This window comes from Equus quagga, unplaced genomic scaffold, assembly GCF_021613505.1.
Source record: "Equus quagga isolate Etosha38 unplaced genomic scaffold, UCLA_HA_Equagga_1.0 132605_RagTag, whole genome shotgun sequence".
NCBI lineage: Eukaryota > Metazoa > Chordata > Mammalia > Perissodactyla > Equidae > Equus > Equus quagga.
The window spans coordinates 1-14,079 of record NW_025796378.1 but is presented as its reverse complement, the minus strand read 5'-3'; the positions used below and the strand labels follow the sequence as shown (position 1 = coordinate 14,079).

Below are 14,079 nucleotides of genomic sequence, written 5' to 3'. Positions count from 1 at the left end.
GGCACCACTGCTTGACCACTGCATAGTGGAGGGCTGACAGATGGCAACGTGTGCTCAAGGCTGTCACTGCTAAGAGAATGCTCTCAGTGGAGTTGAGAGCCCGAACAAAAAAAGAAAAGAAAAAGCACCTGTAATCCCATCATATATCTGTGTATGTCTCCCAAGTTTTCTACAGTTCTGGGATCACAGTTTCCTTTATTATCCAAATGATATGATATTTCTTCTTGCATGGCTGCAGGAAGTTTTTTCTTTTGCTTTTTCTGCAGCTCTTTTCACTGGACATTACATTTCTTATGTCCAAGTTGGTGCACATAGCTGTACTTTGTTCTCTTTTATTGCTGTATAGTATTCCATCATATGACTACCACAATTCATTCATGTATTCTTCCTGTTAGTGGACGTTTGGATTCTTTCTGGCTTTTGATGAGAAACAATGTTGCTGTGAACATTTTGTACATATAATCTGATGTACTTAGACTTTCTCTAGGGTATCCTTTAGAGAAAGAGGTCATAGGTATGCATGTCTTCAACTTTGCTAAATAATGCTAAACTTATTGTACTATGCCCCCTGGCCCCCTGCAGTATAATAGAATTCCTGTTGTTCACTATCATTGACATTTGATATTGCAGAATTTTAAATTTCTGGCAAGCAGAGGGAATAAAAGGATATTTCATTGTGGTTTAATTTGAATTTCCCTTATTCGTAACAAAATTGAGCTTATTTCCATAGATGATCCACCAAATACATCTCATACTGTAAGAAACTTAGACCTCAAGTGTTTCTGAGATTCCTTGAGGACTAATTTCTTTCCTGGTTGTCACTCATCATGTCGTTCTCTGTACCAAATCTTCACTTTTCACACTTAGCCCTTTGTTAACTGGTTCTCCATTCTGTTTCCACTCTTTCTTGTCTGTTCCTAAGTGCACTGCTTGGGCACAATACTGTTCCTTTATTTCTCAAAAGTAGGTTCCTATGAGGCTTCACTTGTGGTTAAGAATAAAAGGACTCCAACACAGAAAAAAGACAACTAAAAACCAAACATTAGAGATTATGTCCCCTCTGACTCCTGGTCATGCCGTTTACAAGGGTTTTCCCACTGACCATCCATTTTTTTTTTTCTTTTTCTTGAGGAAGATTAGCCCTGAGTGCACATCTGTGCCCATCTTCCTCTACTTTATATGTGGGTTGCCTACCACAGCATGGCTTGCCAAGCGGTGCCAAGTTGGCACCCAGGATCTGAAGCAGCAAACCCCGGGCCACCAAAGCGGAATGTGCACACTTAACTGCTGCACCACCAGGCGGGCCGTGATCATCCGGTTTTTAGCTTTTGCCTGACATCGCTTTTGGGGTCTGAACAATCTCCTTTATTTTTTTTAAAGATTTTTTTTTTTTTTCCTTTTTCTCCCCAAAGCCCCCCGGTACATCGTTGTGTATTCTTCGTTGTGTGTCCATCTAGTTGTGGCATGTGGGACGCTGCCTCAGCGTGGTCTGACGAGCAGTGCCATGTCCGCGCCCAGGATTCGAACCAACGAAACACTGGGCCGCCTGCAGCGGAGCGCGCGAACTCAACCGCTCGGCCACGGGGCCAGCCCCCTGAACAATCTCCTTTAATAAGAGCCACCCTTTGAATCTCTTTTCTCTCCTTGTGTCTATCCCCTACCTTTCCCAACCAAAGAAAGAAAAGAGTCAACATTATGCTACCTTTGGGATTCATGTTTCTTTCCCCCAACACCAAAAATTGGTTGGAGCTTCCAACCTATTTTCCTAACAGAAAAACATACATATATATGTTTACATATATAATGTATGTGTTTTTATACTATTAGGGCAATTACTTTTCTCAGTAAAGTCTAATAGTTTTATTTATATTGCTCCTGCATATTTCTTAACTTCCAAGTATTTATTTTCGTTACTTTTGTACATTAGGTCTTCATTCTAAATCATTATTTCTAGTGTAGATGGAAATGTTTTAAAGATGACTATTTATTGCTTTCCTAATGGTATATAACTGTAGGACAAATAGAACTGTAACCCCCCCCCCCCCCCACATGTGTGTATTGTGGAATGGCAGAAATACATTCAGTGATTTAACAGATATATATATAGACAGAAAGAAATAAAGAAGGAAATGTGTGTCTGTGTTTATGCCTATATTTCTCAATGTATCTACATATGCTACATTTATCTATCTCCTAGCTCTATCTACAGAGATGAACTGGGACCAGCCCACCCCAATAGTAATGAGGACACTTAGTGCACAGATATTGGCATATATATGCAAATTTTTTACTGATGAAAAATTCCCCATGCTTCATAATTTTCTATTTTTTCATAAACTATAGGGTCAAGATCCACATAGTGAACTTCTTCAGACTGAGGACACTGGACAAGCTTTTCTTCCCTCATGGAGTTTCTGGTGTCTAAGGCAGCTTGACCACCTGAATTTTCTCCAGCATACGCTACAGGTGGGTTCTCCGGTGTTTAGTAAGGTGGTAGTTCTGACTGAATTTTTTTCCACATTCATGACACGTAAAAGGCTTCTCTCCAGTGTGAGTTCTTTGGTGTGTGTGGAGATTTGAACTTTGACTGAAGCTTTTCCCACAGGATGAACATTTATATGGTTTTATTCCTTGGTGTGTTGTTAAGTGTTTATTAAGATCTGAACTCCATCTAAACCTCTTATCACACTGCTGACATTTATATGGCTTCTCTTCAGTGTGTATTCTTTGGTGCTTAATAAGGTCAGAGCTAACTCTGAAGCTTTTCCTACATTCCTGGCATTTAAAAGGCTTGTCCTCTGCACGCTCTTTCTTGTGAAGATCAATAAGTCTCAGCAGCTCTTCTTTCCAGGGTGAAACTTTCATTCTTTCCTTCTGTGGAAGGTCTTGGTGCCATTTCCCTCCCCTGTGTGTATCACCATGGTTTTCCTTGCCCATTGTTTTCTGGGGAACTTTCGCTCTGGCCTTTTTTGATACTATGTCTTCTGGTTCTTGTATTTCTAAGTCAGAAAGACATATAGGCTGTTGATTTTCAGTGTCATTTTTTAGCTTTAACCCTGTTGGAATAAACGTAAGAATAAGCCAATTGTATGGCAGAGCAAGAAAACCATAGGAATGGAGAAAAAAGATTCAATGATACTGATTTAAAGAAAATAGATAAGTAGAACCTTAAAATGTTATGTCTTTGCAAAGGTTCTCATCAAGGTACATTTCTTTTCTTCCCATGGTGCATTTACCTGTAGGCAGCTCTCTGGGACAGTCCTTGAACTCCGGGGATCCTTGAACCCAAGGCTCTTCCCCTTGCTCTAGACAGGATATCACTTTAGGTTTGGGGAGCACAAATAATGCTGTGAAATGGAAAAACTGAGGTCAAGAACTGGTAACTTAACAATAGCCCACACTACTTCACTGTTTCAGAAAGAACAAAGGACGCTTTTACATTTTGCTACCCCAAGAGGTGAAATGGATAGACTCTCATAGCTGGTATCAGGTTTATTCTATACTGCATTTGTCGGGGAACACACAAAGCAAAGACTGAGAAATAAACCTAAGATATATCAATAAAAGGTATATAGGGAGTGGATGTGCCTCCTCTTCTGCTACCAAGAATACCCCATATTCAATCAAGGTGGAACAAACTCCAGAGATTAAAGGGAACACAGGCTTTTCCTCTTAACTCTTTAGGAGGACTCATCCTGGATAAGACCAAGTCTAGCGGAGCCAATGTTCAAGTTCAGTGGGTTGGGTATCATATGCACATGTGATTCCTGTCATAATTATAATAAGTTTTTATTTAGCTCTCAAGCATCAGACGCTGCATAGGAAAGACTTCCACCCCTCCTGTAACTCACTGGTTCATGTCCAGGTGGAGTAAACAGACCAGAATCACTTAGTGGACTTTCTCTAAATACAGATTGCCAAGTAGGGAAAGTATTCACCCCTCAGTAATTCAATAAATATGTGTTGAGTGGCTATGGTGTGCTAGGCATGCTCTATAGGCTACAGATATAGTGGTAAAAAAGCCAAAGTCCCCTGATCCCATGGAGCTTATCTTCTAGGGGGAGAGTGAGACAATCAAACATCAACAAAACAAATTAAACGTCAGGAAGTGATAAATGTTTTGAAGAAAACTAAAGCAGGGGAAGAGAGTAGTTAAGATTCTGCATCTGTCAAACTATTTTAGATAAGGTTGTGTACAAAACCTTCCCAGCTGTTTAGGAAACAGCTTTAGTGGGAAAGTGATATTTGAGCAGGAAACTAAAAGAGAGAGCTTAGCCATGTGGCAGAAAAGTGTGCCAGGCAGAGGAAAGGGGAAAGTAGAAATGAGCATAGCAAGTTCAAGAAACAGCAAGACCACCAGTGTGGCTACACGGACTGAACAAGGGCATGAGAGGCAGATGAGGGGAGGACGGGAGCAGGGGCCAGATCTTGGAGGGTCCTTGGCATCTTGGTAAGAAGTTGGATTTTTCTGAATGTGATAAGTCATTGTAAGGTTTTGAAGCAGAGAAATGTAGCAATCTGACCAGTTTTTTTTACAGAGTTTGGCTGTTGTCTGGAGAACAGACTGTAGAAGGGCAAGAGTGACAGCAGGAGACACCAGTTGGTTAGTTACTGAGGTAGACCTGGAGAGAGATCCCACTGCTGTAGACTAGGATGCTAACACAGCAGGAGGCTCAGACATGGTGGGACTCAAAATATACTGAGAAGGTAAGAACCAAGAGAACTACTGATGCATTAGTTGTGGGGTATGATAGTAAGTTCAAGGTAAAGGATGACTCTCTGTTTCTTGCTCTGAGCAACTGGGTGAATGGAGCTGCCCTTTACTGAAATAAAAACGTACGAGAAGAGCAAATTTGGGGAACAAAGAGGAAAGAGATCCAGAATTCTGTTTAGAATAAGGCATGTGTACTTGAAAAAAGCTCCCCAGGTATCTGGATGAACCTTTCCCCTGCCCACACCATCTAATTGAGGACCAACCAGCTACTGGAACAGAGACTCTCTCACAGGGGTGCATTCCCAGATAACTGAGAACATGACAGGTTGCTCAACTCCTACTCAAAGGGAGGGGAGAATCTTTACCTAGAGAGATGAGAGTCTCATAGTTTTCTTGCATTACATCATTGTAGAGGGCCTTCTGAGTGGGATCCAGTAACTCCCATTCTTCCTGGGAAAAATACATGGCCACTTCTTCAAATGTCAGCAAGCTCTAAAGAAGAGAATCGGCTTCAGCTCAGTAACGGCCACTATAGAAACACTCCGTGGCTACCACATGGCTCGTGAACTGCATACTAGGCCAGGCACTGAAGGAATTAACTGCACATGATTTTTTAAAAAGTGAGAATGCAGAAAGGAAAGAGGCAAGGGATCAGCCAATAGCCTGGGAAGTCCCAGTTCCCCAGGGAGAACATGTAGGTTAACACCCCTCTGAGCACCTGCTGGGCAGGGTGGGTCATGGGCAGTAGGGAAAGGCAGCCCTAAACAGCTGGGAAGCACAGCTCACCTGGGACTCAGGCAGGACGAGCTCAGGTGCCACTGTCCAGTCTTTGGTGTTTGTCTGCTCAGGAGAGGCTAGGATCTGGTGAGCAAGCACAGCTGTGGGTGGAAAAGAGCCAGAGGAAATTTCTCTTGCTTCTATGAACATCCTGAGCTCATTTCTAAAATATGGTACTTAGAAGTGGTTTTCTCATTATAAATAAGAATCAAGCATCTACCAGCCCCTATAACCAGTTCCCAATTTAGTGTCTTCAGTAGCACAAGTGAGGTCAACAAAAAGAAATCTTGTTTTTACCCTTACGTGACATAAATAGCTGTGAATTTGGCAATAATTAGAGGTGTTTAAAAATGCAGTATTGAGAGAGTCCAGCATCCCAGGTAGAGAAAATGGGAAGGTAGAAATTAGCTTTGAGAGTTCAAGCAACAGCAAGTAGGACAGTGTGGCTAAGAGGAATGAACAAGGGCACGAGTAGCAGCAGATGAGGGCAGGGAGGCGAGCAGGGGTCAGATCATGCATGGTCCTGGCTGTCTCATAAGGCGTTTGCATTTCTCTGAATGTGAGAGAAATCACTGTAACATTTTGAAGCAGAGAAATGTCATGATCTTATCAGGTTTTTAAGAGTCTTGCTGCTGTGTGAAAAACAGACCCTAGAAGGACAAGAATGGTGGCAGGAGGTGCCAGTTAGGAAGTTGCTGAGGTGGACCTGGATAGAGATCCCACTCATGTAGACCAGGATGCTAACAGAGCAGGAGGCTGGGATGTGGCTGGACTCAGGCTATACTGGGAAGGTGGAGCCAAGGAGTAGTGATAGATCTGTAGTGGGGTATGATGCTAAGATCATGGTAAAGAATGAACACAAGTGGTTTAACTTGAATTACTGGGTGAATAGTGGTGCCCATATGGAGATGGGAAAGCTAAGAACACAAGAGATTTGGAGGAGAGAGAGGAGGGATCAAGAATTTTAGGATAAAGAATGAGCATGTGCACTTGGAAAAAGCTCCCCAAGTGATCTGGATCCAACTTTCTCTTGCCCACACCATCTAATTGAGGACCAACCAGCTACTGGAACAGAGACTCTCACAGGGGTGCATTCCTAGTTAACTGAGAACATGACAGGTTGCTCAACTCCTACTCAAAGGGAGGGGAGAATCTTTACCTAGAGAGATGAGAGTCTCATAGTTTTCTTGCATTACATCATTGTAGAGGGCCTTCTGAGTGGGATCCAGTAACTCCCATTCTTCCTGGGAAAAATACATGGCCACTTCTTCAAATGTCAACAAGCTCTAAAGAAGAGAATCGGCTTCAGCTCAGTAACGGCCACTATAGAAACACTCCGTGGCTACCACATGGCACATGAAATGCATGCTAGGCCAGGCACTGAGGAATTAATTGCACATTATTTTTTAAAAGTGAGAATGTAGAAAGGAAGGAGGCAAGGGATCAGCCAACAGCCTGGGAAGTCCCAGTTCCCCAGGGAGAACATGTAGGTTAACACCCCTCTGAGCACCTGCTGGGCAGGGTGGCATGGGCAGCAGGGAAAGGCAGCCCTAAACAGCTGGGAAGCACAGCTCACCTGGGACTCAGGCAGGACGAGCTCAGGTGCCACTGTCCAGTCTTTGGTGTTTGTCTGCTCAGGAGAGGCTAGGATCTGGTGAGCAGGCACAGCTGTGGGTGGAAAAGAGCCAGAGGAAATTTCTCTTGCTTCTGTCTATGAACATCCTGAGCTCATTTCTAAAATACAAAAGATTCTGATTCTTTCAATAGAGATGAGGCACCTTTACAAGTGTGTGGGATATGCAGAAGTAGCTTTCTCATTGTAAGTAAGAATCAAGTGTCTACCAGCCCTACCCCTAGAACAGGTTCCCCAGTTTTCATAAGCACAATCAATAAAGAAAAACCTTTTTTTCCTCCTCTCATGATGTAAATTGTTCTGAGTTAGGGAAAAATTAAACATATTTGAAGATGAAGTACTCAGGGACTCCAGTGTACAGTAGAAGACGTAGTTTTTTTTTTAAACATTTTATTTTTCCTTTTTTTCCCCAAAGTCCCCCGGTACATAGTTGTGTATTTTTAATTGTGGGTCCTTCCAGTTGTGGCATGTGGGATGCCGCCTCAGCATGGCTTGATGAGCAGTGCCATGTACGCGCCCAGGATCTGAACCAGCAAAACCCCGGGCCACCGAAGCAGAGCACACAAACTTAACCACTCGGCCATGGGGCCAGCCCCCAGAGATGTAGTTTTTAATCTTTATTATTTTTTTCCTGGTACAGAATAGCATTCACATTTTGTCACTGACAGCACATTTCTGATCCCAATTCCTTCTGTATTTTACAAGGATGAGGTGGCCCTAACCCTCCCCACTTTACTAAGGAAGAGTTCATGATGTTATTACCAGGGTTCTGTGGTTTGGATATTTCTGTACTTTAGGCCAACCTCCAACTTCACCCACAGCTAGTCTATTCTACTACCATCAGGGAGTGGCACTGTAATCGCTAACATGGTTGCATTTGCAGATCCACAGAGATGGGCACCTAGAAAATGTTTACAACGTTCTGGCTGAACAAATGACTATTATAGCTCCCAGGAGAAGGAAATTATCATGAAGCTCCTTACCCCTCTTACATACAGGTTCAGTTTCTTTATGACTATTCTTGCTCAGGTATTCTTGTTGACATTGGTATGTATTCCAAAATTCTTCATCCTGGCACATGCCCATTGGCTGGGACTCTGCTGGCTTCAGCTTGAAGCCTGGGGCCTCTGCTGTTTCTCCCAAGAGCACTGCCTCTTTTCCCAGCTCATGAGCTGCAACCTGGAAATGATTCCCATCCTGGTTACCACAGAACTTACTTTTGGTTTAGGAGTTGGTGGAAGAGGGAGGAAAAAGCAGAGAGTCCTGATGGTGGGGATTGAGAGACACTAAAAGAAATGACAAAAAGACTTAAAAGATATTAGGCCACCACTTTCCACAAAGAACTATCTACAAAATCTGGGAAAATTAGAATGAAAAGAAAAAGGGTGTGGCTACTACCAGCCCTCCAAAACAGCAGCCCCCACTCCTGTGCACAGTCCAGCCCAGACAACTAGTAGGGTTGCGTAGGCCACCTGTTCTCATGCTGCCTCGACAGGCTTTCTCTCTTGACTTACATCCCTGCCTCAGTGATTTCCTGTCTTGTACTTCTCAAAAGATTGAGGAATTGAATAAAAAAGTTGTCCTGTCAACCAGATTTCTCCCATGGTTAGGGAAGGTTTTTCAGAGAATGGGGATGAAATGGAGAAAAAATGGGGAGGAAAAAGTCTGGCTCCAACCTACCTCCAAATGATTTTGAAACCAAACATAAGCCTGCACTGCACTCTTCACAGCAGGCCTGAAGCTGGTTATCTGCTGGCCCCTGCCCAAGGTCACACCTTGAATCCACCCCTCACCAGCAGAGCCAAGGCCAACCACTAAGGAAGGGCAGTGGAGGCTCCTATCTATTATACAGAGGTCATTTTCCCTCTGTGTCTTTCTTCTCTTAGCTACTCTGTTAGGATTTCCAAATCTCTGTTTCCTTTTTCCCTTTGCACTTTTTCTCTTTGCTGTCTTCCCATAATTGTTTGGTTTTTCTCTTTTTTTTCTTCATTTTGGTCTCTATGTTTCCTCCCTTTTTCGAATCTGCCCCTTCTTCTCCAACTCTTATTGCCTTTTATGTGTTTCTAAGAACCTAAGACCCGTCTCCTTGGCCAAGCCAGACTAGGCTTATGATGCTCATTCACCTTGGCTCGAAAGAGGGCAAAAAGCAACTCTTACTCTAACAACAGGGAAGTCTCTGCTAGATCTCTGAAACCTGTGGACTAACTATTGCTATGGGTCTGCGGTTTCAGGTCCTGATTTAGATTTCCTAAGGAACAACAGAACAGTGACCAAATTCATCTTCTTTCTCAATTAACTGCTCCCAACCCCAATACATCCACTTTCACTCTAATTCATTCTACATAACAGAAATTTTTTTTCTCACCCCATTCCTTGATTGACCAGATTTCCCTTGCAAGTGTTCTACCGGGGCCACAGACTCCTCAGTGCTCTACAGATGATGCTTCTTTATCCCAGTCTGGGGGTCCCTGTGGAGAATGGTCAGGAACTGCTTTAGCAGCAGCAGTTCCAAGATCTGCTCTTTTCAGTGGATCGCTGGCCTCAGTCACTGACAGCATAATTCCTGATGCTGGCCCAAAGCCTCACGGGGTCCAGCTGCCTCATGAGAGTGGAAGCTCCAAAGCGCTGGCTAGAGCTCTTGGAACAAAAACTGTTCATTTGTGGGGTATATTTCTTACTCTGACTGGATCTCTCTGTAAGATGTCCCTTGGTTTCCCACAGAGCTCTGATTTGACAGTTCAAATATTCAGCCACTTCAGACCTACCGTCATCATTCTCCTCTAGGAACTGTTTTGCTTCTGTGTTGGGCACCCCACCAGCACCACCCTTGACAACTGAGGTCCAGTCTGGTCTGGAACAAAATCAATAAAAGGATCTTCTTCCTAAGGCACCAAGGGTAGGGAAAAAGTGCATGTCAATAAAGAACTCACGTGAACTTTACTACTTACTACAATATTATGAGAGAAAAATGAACAGGTCTTGCCTTGCCTTCCTCTTAAGCACAACTGCCAGGCCCTTAGTTTCCCTCTTTTCTTTCTATCATTCAATTGAAACACAGCACAGCTTACTGAAGACAAATGCCAACTGATGACTACGCCTTGACAAAAATAATAATTTAGGAAAGGTTAGTGGTGAGAAAATTGGTACCCACTGGCTGCAGAGAGTTTCGGGATTATCCAAAGATTTAATTGATGTGCTTCCTATCCCATCTTACCCACGTGAAGGGCAGATTAGGAGAACATTCTGCCTTTCTCTAATATTTTAACATGTCATCCTAGTCTTGTGTCTTCAGTAAGGGAGTACAACTTCTATGACCCTTCATCCTCTTGTGAAGATGAAGGCTCCACTCTGTGGAACATTTGAGTCGCCCTTCCATTGTATAATACTGGCAGGACAGCTGACAATGACATCAGAGGAGAAGGAAAGTAATCAGGGAAAAAATAGCCTTACTCTGCTCAGAAAGCATCCCCAATTACGTAACCAGATGCCCAACATTCTTCTCTGGCACTTCTTTCCCAGGCGTATAAGGGGCACTATGCAGAAGATTGACACCTGTATGTTTATGTTTCTCTTCGCTTGACCTAGAAACCTTACCCCTGGCCTTGTTCACAAAACGTTCATCTAAATGTTGAGGCTCAAAACAGCAGAGAACGGGAGCGGGTGAGGATACGGTGACCCTTCCGCTGACTTTACATTTCTTCAAGGGTCATTCAGACCTCTCAGCCAGGCTGACGAGAGCCTCCCTCGAAAGTCCTGAGGTGATCCAGCAGAAGCAGCAACGAAATACGTCCAGGACTCCAAGGCAGTCGCAAACGGCCGGCTCCTTGTCGCCCACGCGGCCTCAGGCGGCACGGGGACACCTGCTATGCTTTTGCATCAGCAGAAGCCGGCCTCTGCGAGGCTGACCTGCCCCGTTCTCCCGCGGTAACAGCAGCCAGCCACGGAAACGCAGCGGAGGCGGGAAAGCGGCCGAGACGGCCCGCCCCGCCCCCGCCTGCGGACGGCCGACGGGCGCCCGGGAGCCCGGGAGCCCGGTGCGAGCGCGCGGTGGCCGAGCGGCTCCAGCCGCGGCGCTGGGCGCTGTGGGCGCAGAGGGCAGAGAGAGGGGCCGCCGGAGCCCGCGGGTGGGCCTCGCCCCGGGCAGTCCCGCCGGAACCTCACCGGGGAGGCAGCCCGGCCCGGACACGCCGCCGCCCGCGGAAAATGGCTGCCTCCCCCCTTCCGCCCTGCAGCGGCGGCGACTCTCAGGGTCTCCGGGGCCGACGCCGAGGGGGAAGCCGCTTCTTGTTACCTCAGACAGCTCGGCTTCGTGGACGCCGCTCCCTCGGCCCCGGGCTCCACTGCAAGTCGCCGCCCTTCCGACGCCGCCCTGAGGAGCGCCGCTCTCCACCCCGCACCACTCCCAGGCGGGCCCGGCGAGGCGCGCGCGGCCCGGCGAACGAAACCCAGGGCTCGGAGACGCAAGCCTGGCTCCACCACGACCGCTTCCCGAACCCCAGTTCACCGGTACCCGCCCCCTCCCGCGCCCCAGCCGGAAGCGGAAGTGACGCACATTCGGGGCGGGGCTCTGTACAGCCTGCCTGCGTCTGCGAGTGCGCGGTTGAAGGCCTCAACCTAGGGAGCGGCTTCCTGTCCCGGTTTAGCCCTGGCGGCAGGAAAGAGTTAAAGCCACCGAGTCTGTAGGGCCACCGAGGCCTAGACGGCCCAGCGCGCGGCTCGGCGTGTGGGTGTCGCCGTCTCGCGTCCGTGTTGTTCCTGCGTCCCTTCAGGCGGCCGGCGGCGGCTGGTAGCCGGGAGGGAGTATTTATAAGAATCGGAGTATTTCGGGTTGTCGGTGCTCTCCTAATTAGGGATCTTTTTGTAGTGTCAGCCTATACCCGTCAAGTGATTCTTTACTAAGTCGGCTACGTGTAGCTAGAGTTACAGAGTCGATAGGACAGTGTCTTTGAGTGAGGCAATCTGGCAAAAGGACTGAGGCAATGTGACCAATACCAGTAACACGAGGTGGGACAAGGTCAGATGTGAGCTGAATGCTGCGGAAATTCCAAGGGAATGCAAGTTGACTTTTGGTTGGGGAAAATTATAGAAGACCTTGAGACACTTGCCCAGAGCAGGGACTGGGGCCATATTCCCGGCAGAGGAAAAGGTAAGAGCAAAGAGCAAAGCCTTGAAAGCTGGACAGATGAGAGTGTGAGAAAATCTGTAGCACGTTTTTCTAATGTAATTGGGCTACACATTCGGAAAAAGAGTGAAAGTTAGAAAATAAGTTCACGTGGACCTCTTATGGAGCGTTTTGAATGGGACTGAAGAGACTGCATTGAATAAAGTAAATCTTGGAGCATCATTTGAGGGTTTTGGAGGGAGCTTCCTTCCAGGTCCGTTCATCTGGAGGTAAGTTTAAGGTGGGAATGAAATGGGAGACCGTTCCCAGGCCATTATACTGTTTTTGCTGTTAGATAGACGGGTGTTACGCTCCTCTGAAGTCTAGATCTTGATCCTTTTTGAGTGAAAGGAAAGGATTAAACAAAGGCAATAAGGAGCATCTGCCTAAGTCACTTGAATATGTTTAAAAGCAGGTTCATTTCCCTAGAATCTCAGTCAGGTTGGAACTTAGTTTCTTCAAAAGCAAGTCTTGTCTCCAGTCTGTCAGAAGCAGTGGACAGTAATGCTCTTAGCATTGAGATCCTCATCATCTGGCCCAAGGCTGAGCATATAATTGGAACTTATTACACTGAATCAATGAAGTTCTGCCAGCAGTGTCCTTGGATGTCATTGGCAGGCTTGATTCATAACATGGGTAGGGTGTTGGTTGTGGAAGATGGGAGACGTGTGAAAGGAAGGAAATCAAGGCGCTAATGGTGAATAGTAAATGAGAGCCACTGATGACATCCATTGCTTGAAGTTTGGTGCCATAGTTCCTTACCTTTGCTGGGGAGCCCACAAATATCCCCTGAGTCTTTCCTTTTGGTTTCACCTTCCCTGCTTGTGCCCTAGTTGAGAAATGATGAATGTACAGTTGAGAAGCAATGAAAGCAAAAGATGAGACACCACACAACTTCCATAGTGGGCTGAATGTTTTTGCTAGGTGACGGGCTGAATTTAATGGTACTACTATTGGCTGGGAAATACCCTTGTTTTTTTCTTTTTCATCTATAATAGTTATTGCTTAGTAATTGCCTTAGTTATAGCTGGGTCTTGTAGAAAGTTGCCTGATCTTAGGCTGTTATTGCCTTTGCATCGTTTTAACTATCATATTTTTTCATGATCCTCATAGTGCCCCATAAATGAGTTGGAGATCAAGACCGGGGTGAGGGAGCAGCGTCCAAAAAATGCCAAGGAAGCTGTGGCTGTGGTTGAGAATGTACAGAGAGTGCCTGGGCAACAGGTGAGAAAAGGAAGGCAGAATCTCATGGTTTTGTTTATGAAGAAGTGGGGGTGAGAAGCACAGGAATCCAATTACTGGAGAGGCGCTCTGTTCAGAAATGCACAGTAGCCCTCTGCCACCCACCAGAAAGTTTTAGCTATCTTGGGTTGGTCCTATGTCCTTAGTCTATGGAATAATTTCTCATTTGCTGACATACATTAGACATTCATATATTCAGTGAATGTTTAGAGTCCATAATTAAAGTGGTAAAAACACTCAGAAAAGTTCTCCAAAACACAGCCAGGTGAAGGGCAGCTATCCCCAAATCAGGAAAATTAGAAATGTTGGTGAGTTAACATCTAATCTCTCTTGCTAGACGGTTCCTTGAGGGCAAGAGTGCCATGTGTTGTACACTAAATCAAGTTTTATTAGAGCCAGTACTTGTTGACCAGCGTGGGACATGATGAGTTTCACAAAATATCTGCTTGTAGCGGTGATGGGGCAGGGCCTCTCCAAGGGAACATTTGAGCTGAGATGTCAAGGAAAAGAAGGAGCCAGTTGTGTCAAGAGCTGGGAAGAGAGTACTCCAGG

At 45.6% G+C, this 14,079-nt stretch overlaps 1 protein-coding gene across 1 annotated transcript; it reads right to left on the bottom strand.

Annotated features, from left to right (window-relative positions):
• Positions 1-2,263: 2,263 nt before the first annotated feature.
• LOC124232855 (zinc finger protein 75A-like) lies at positions 2,264-11,541 on the bottom strand. Its single transcript, XM_046649765.1, has 9 exons — positions 11,416-11,541; positions 9,890-10,006; positions 8,108-8,303; positions 7,068-7,159; positions 6,651-6,777; positions 5,501-5,592; positions 5,080-5,206; positions 3,237-3,347; positions 2,264-3,056 (listed from the first exon to the last, which is right to left on the bottom strand). Exons 2-9 carry the CDS (start codon positions 9,896-9,898, stop codon positions 2,461-2,463), a joined length of 1,350 nt encoding a protein of 449 aa, XP_046505721.1. The 5' UTR covers positions 9,899-10,006; positions 11,416-11,541; the 3' UTR covers positions 2,264-2,460.
• Positions 11,542-14,079: the final 2,538 nt, after the last annotated feature.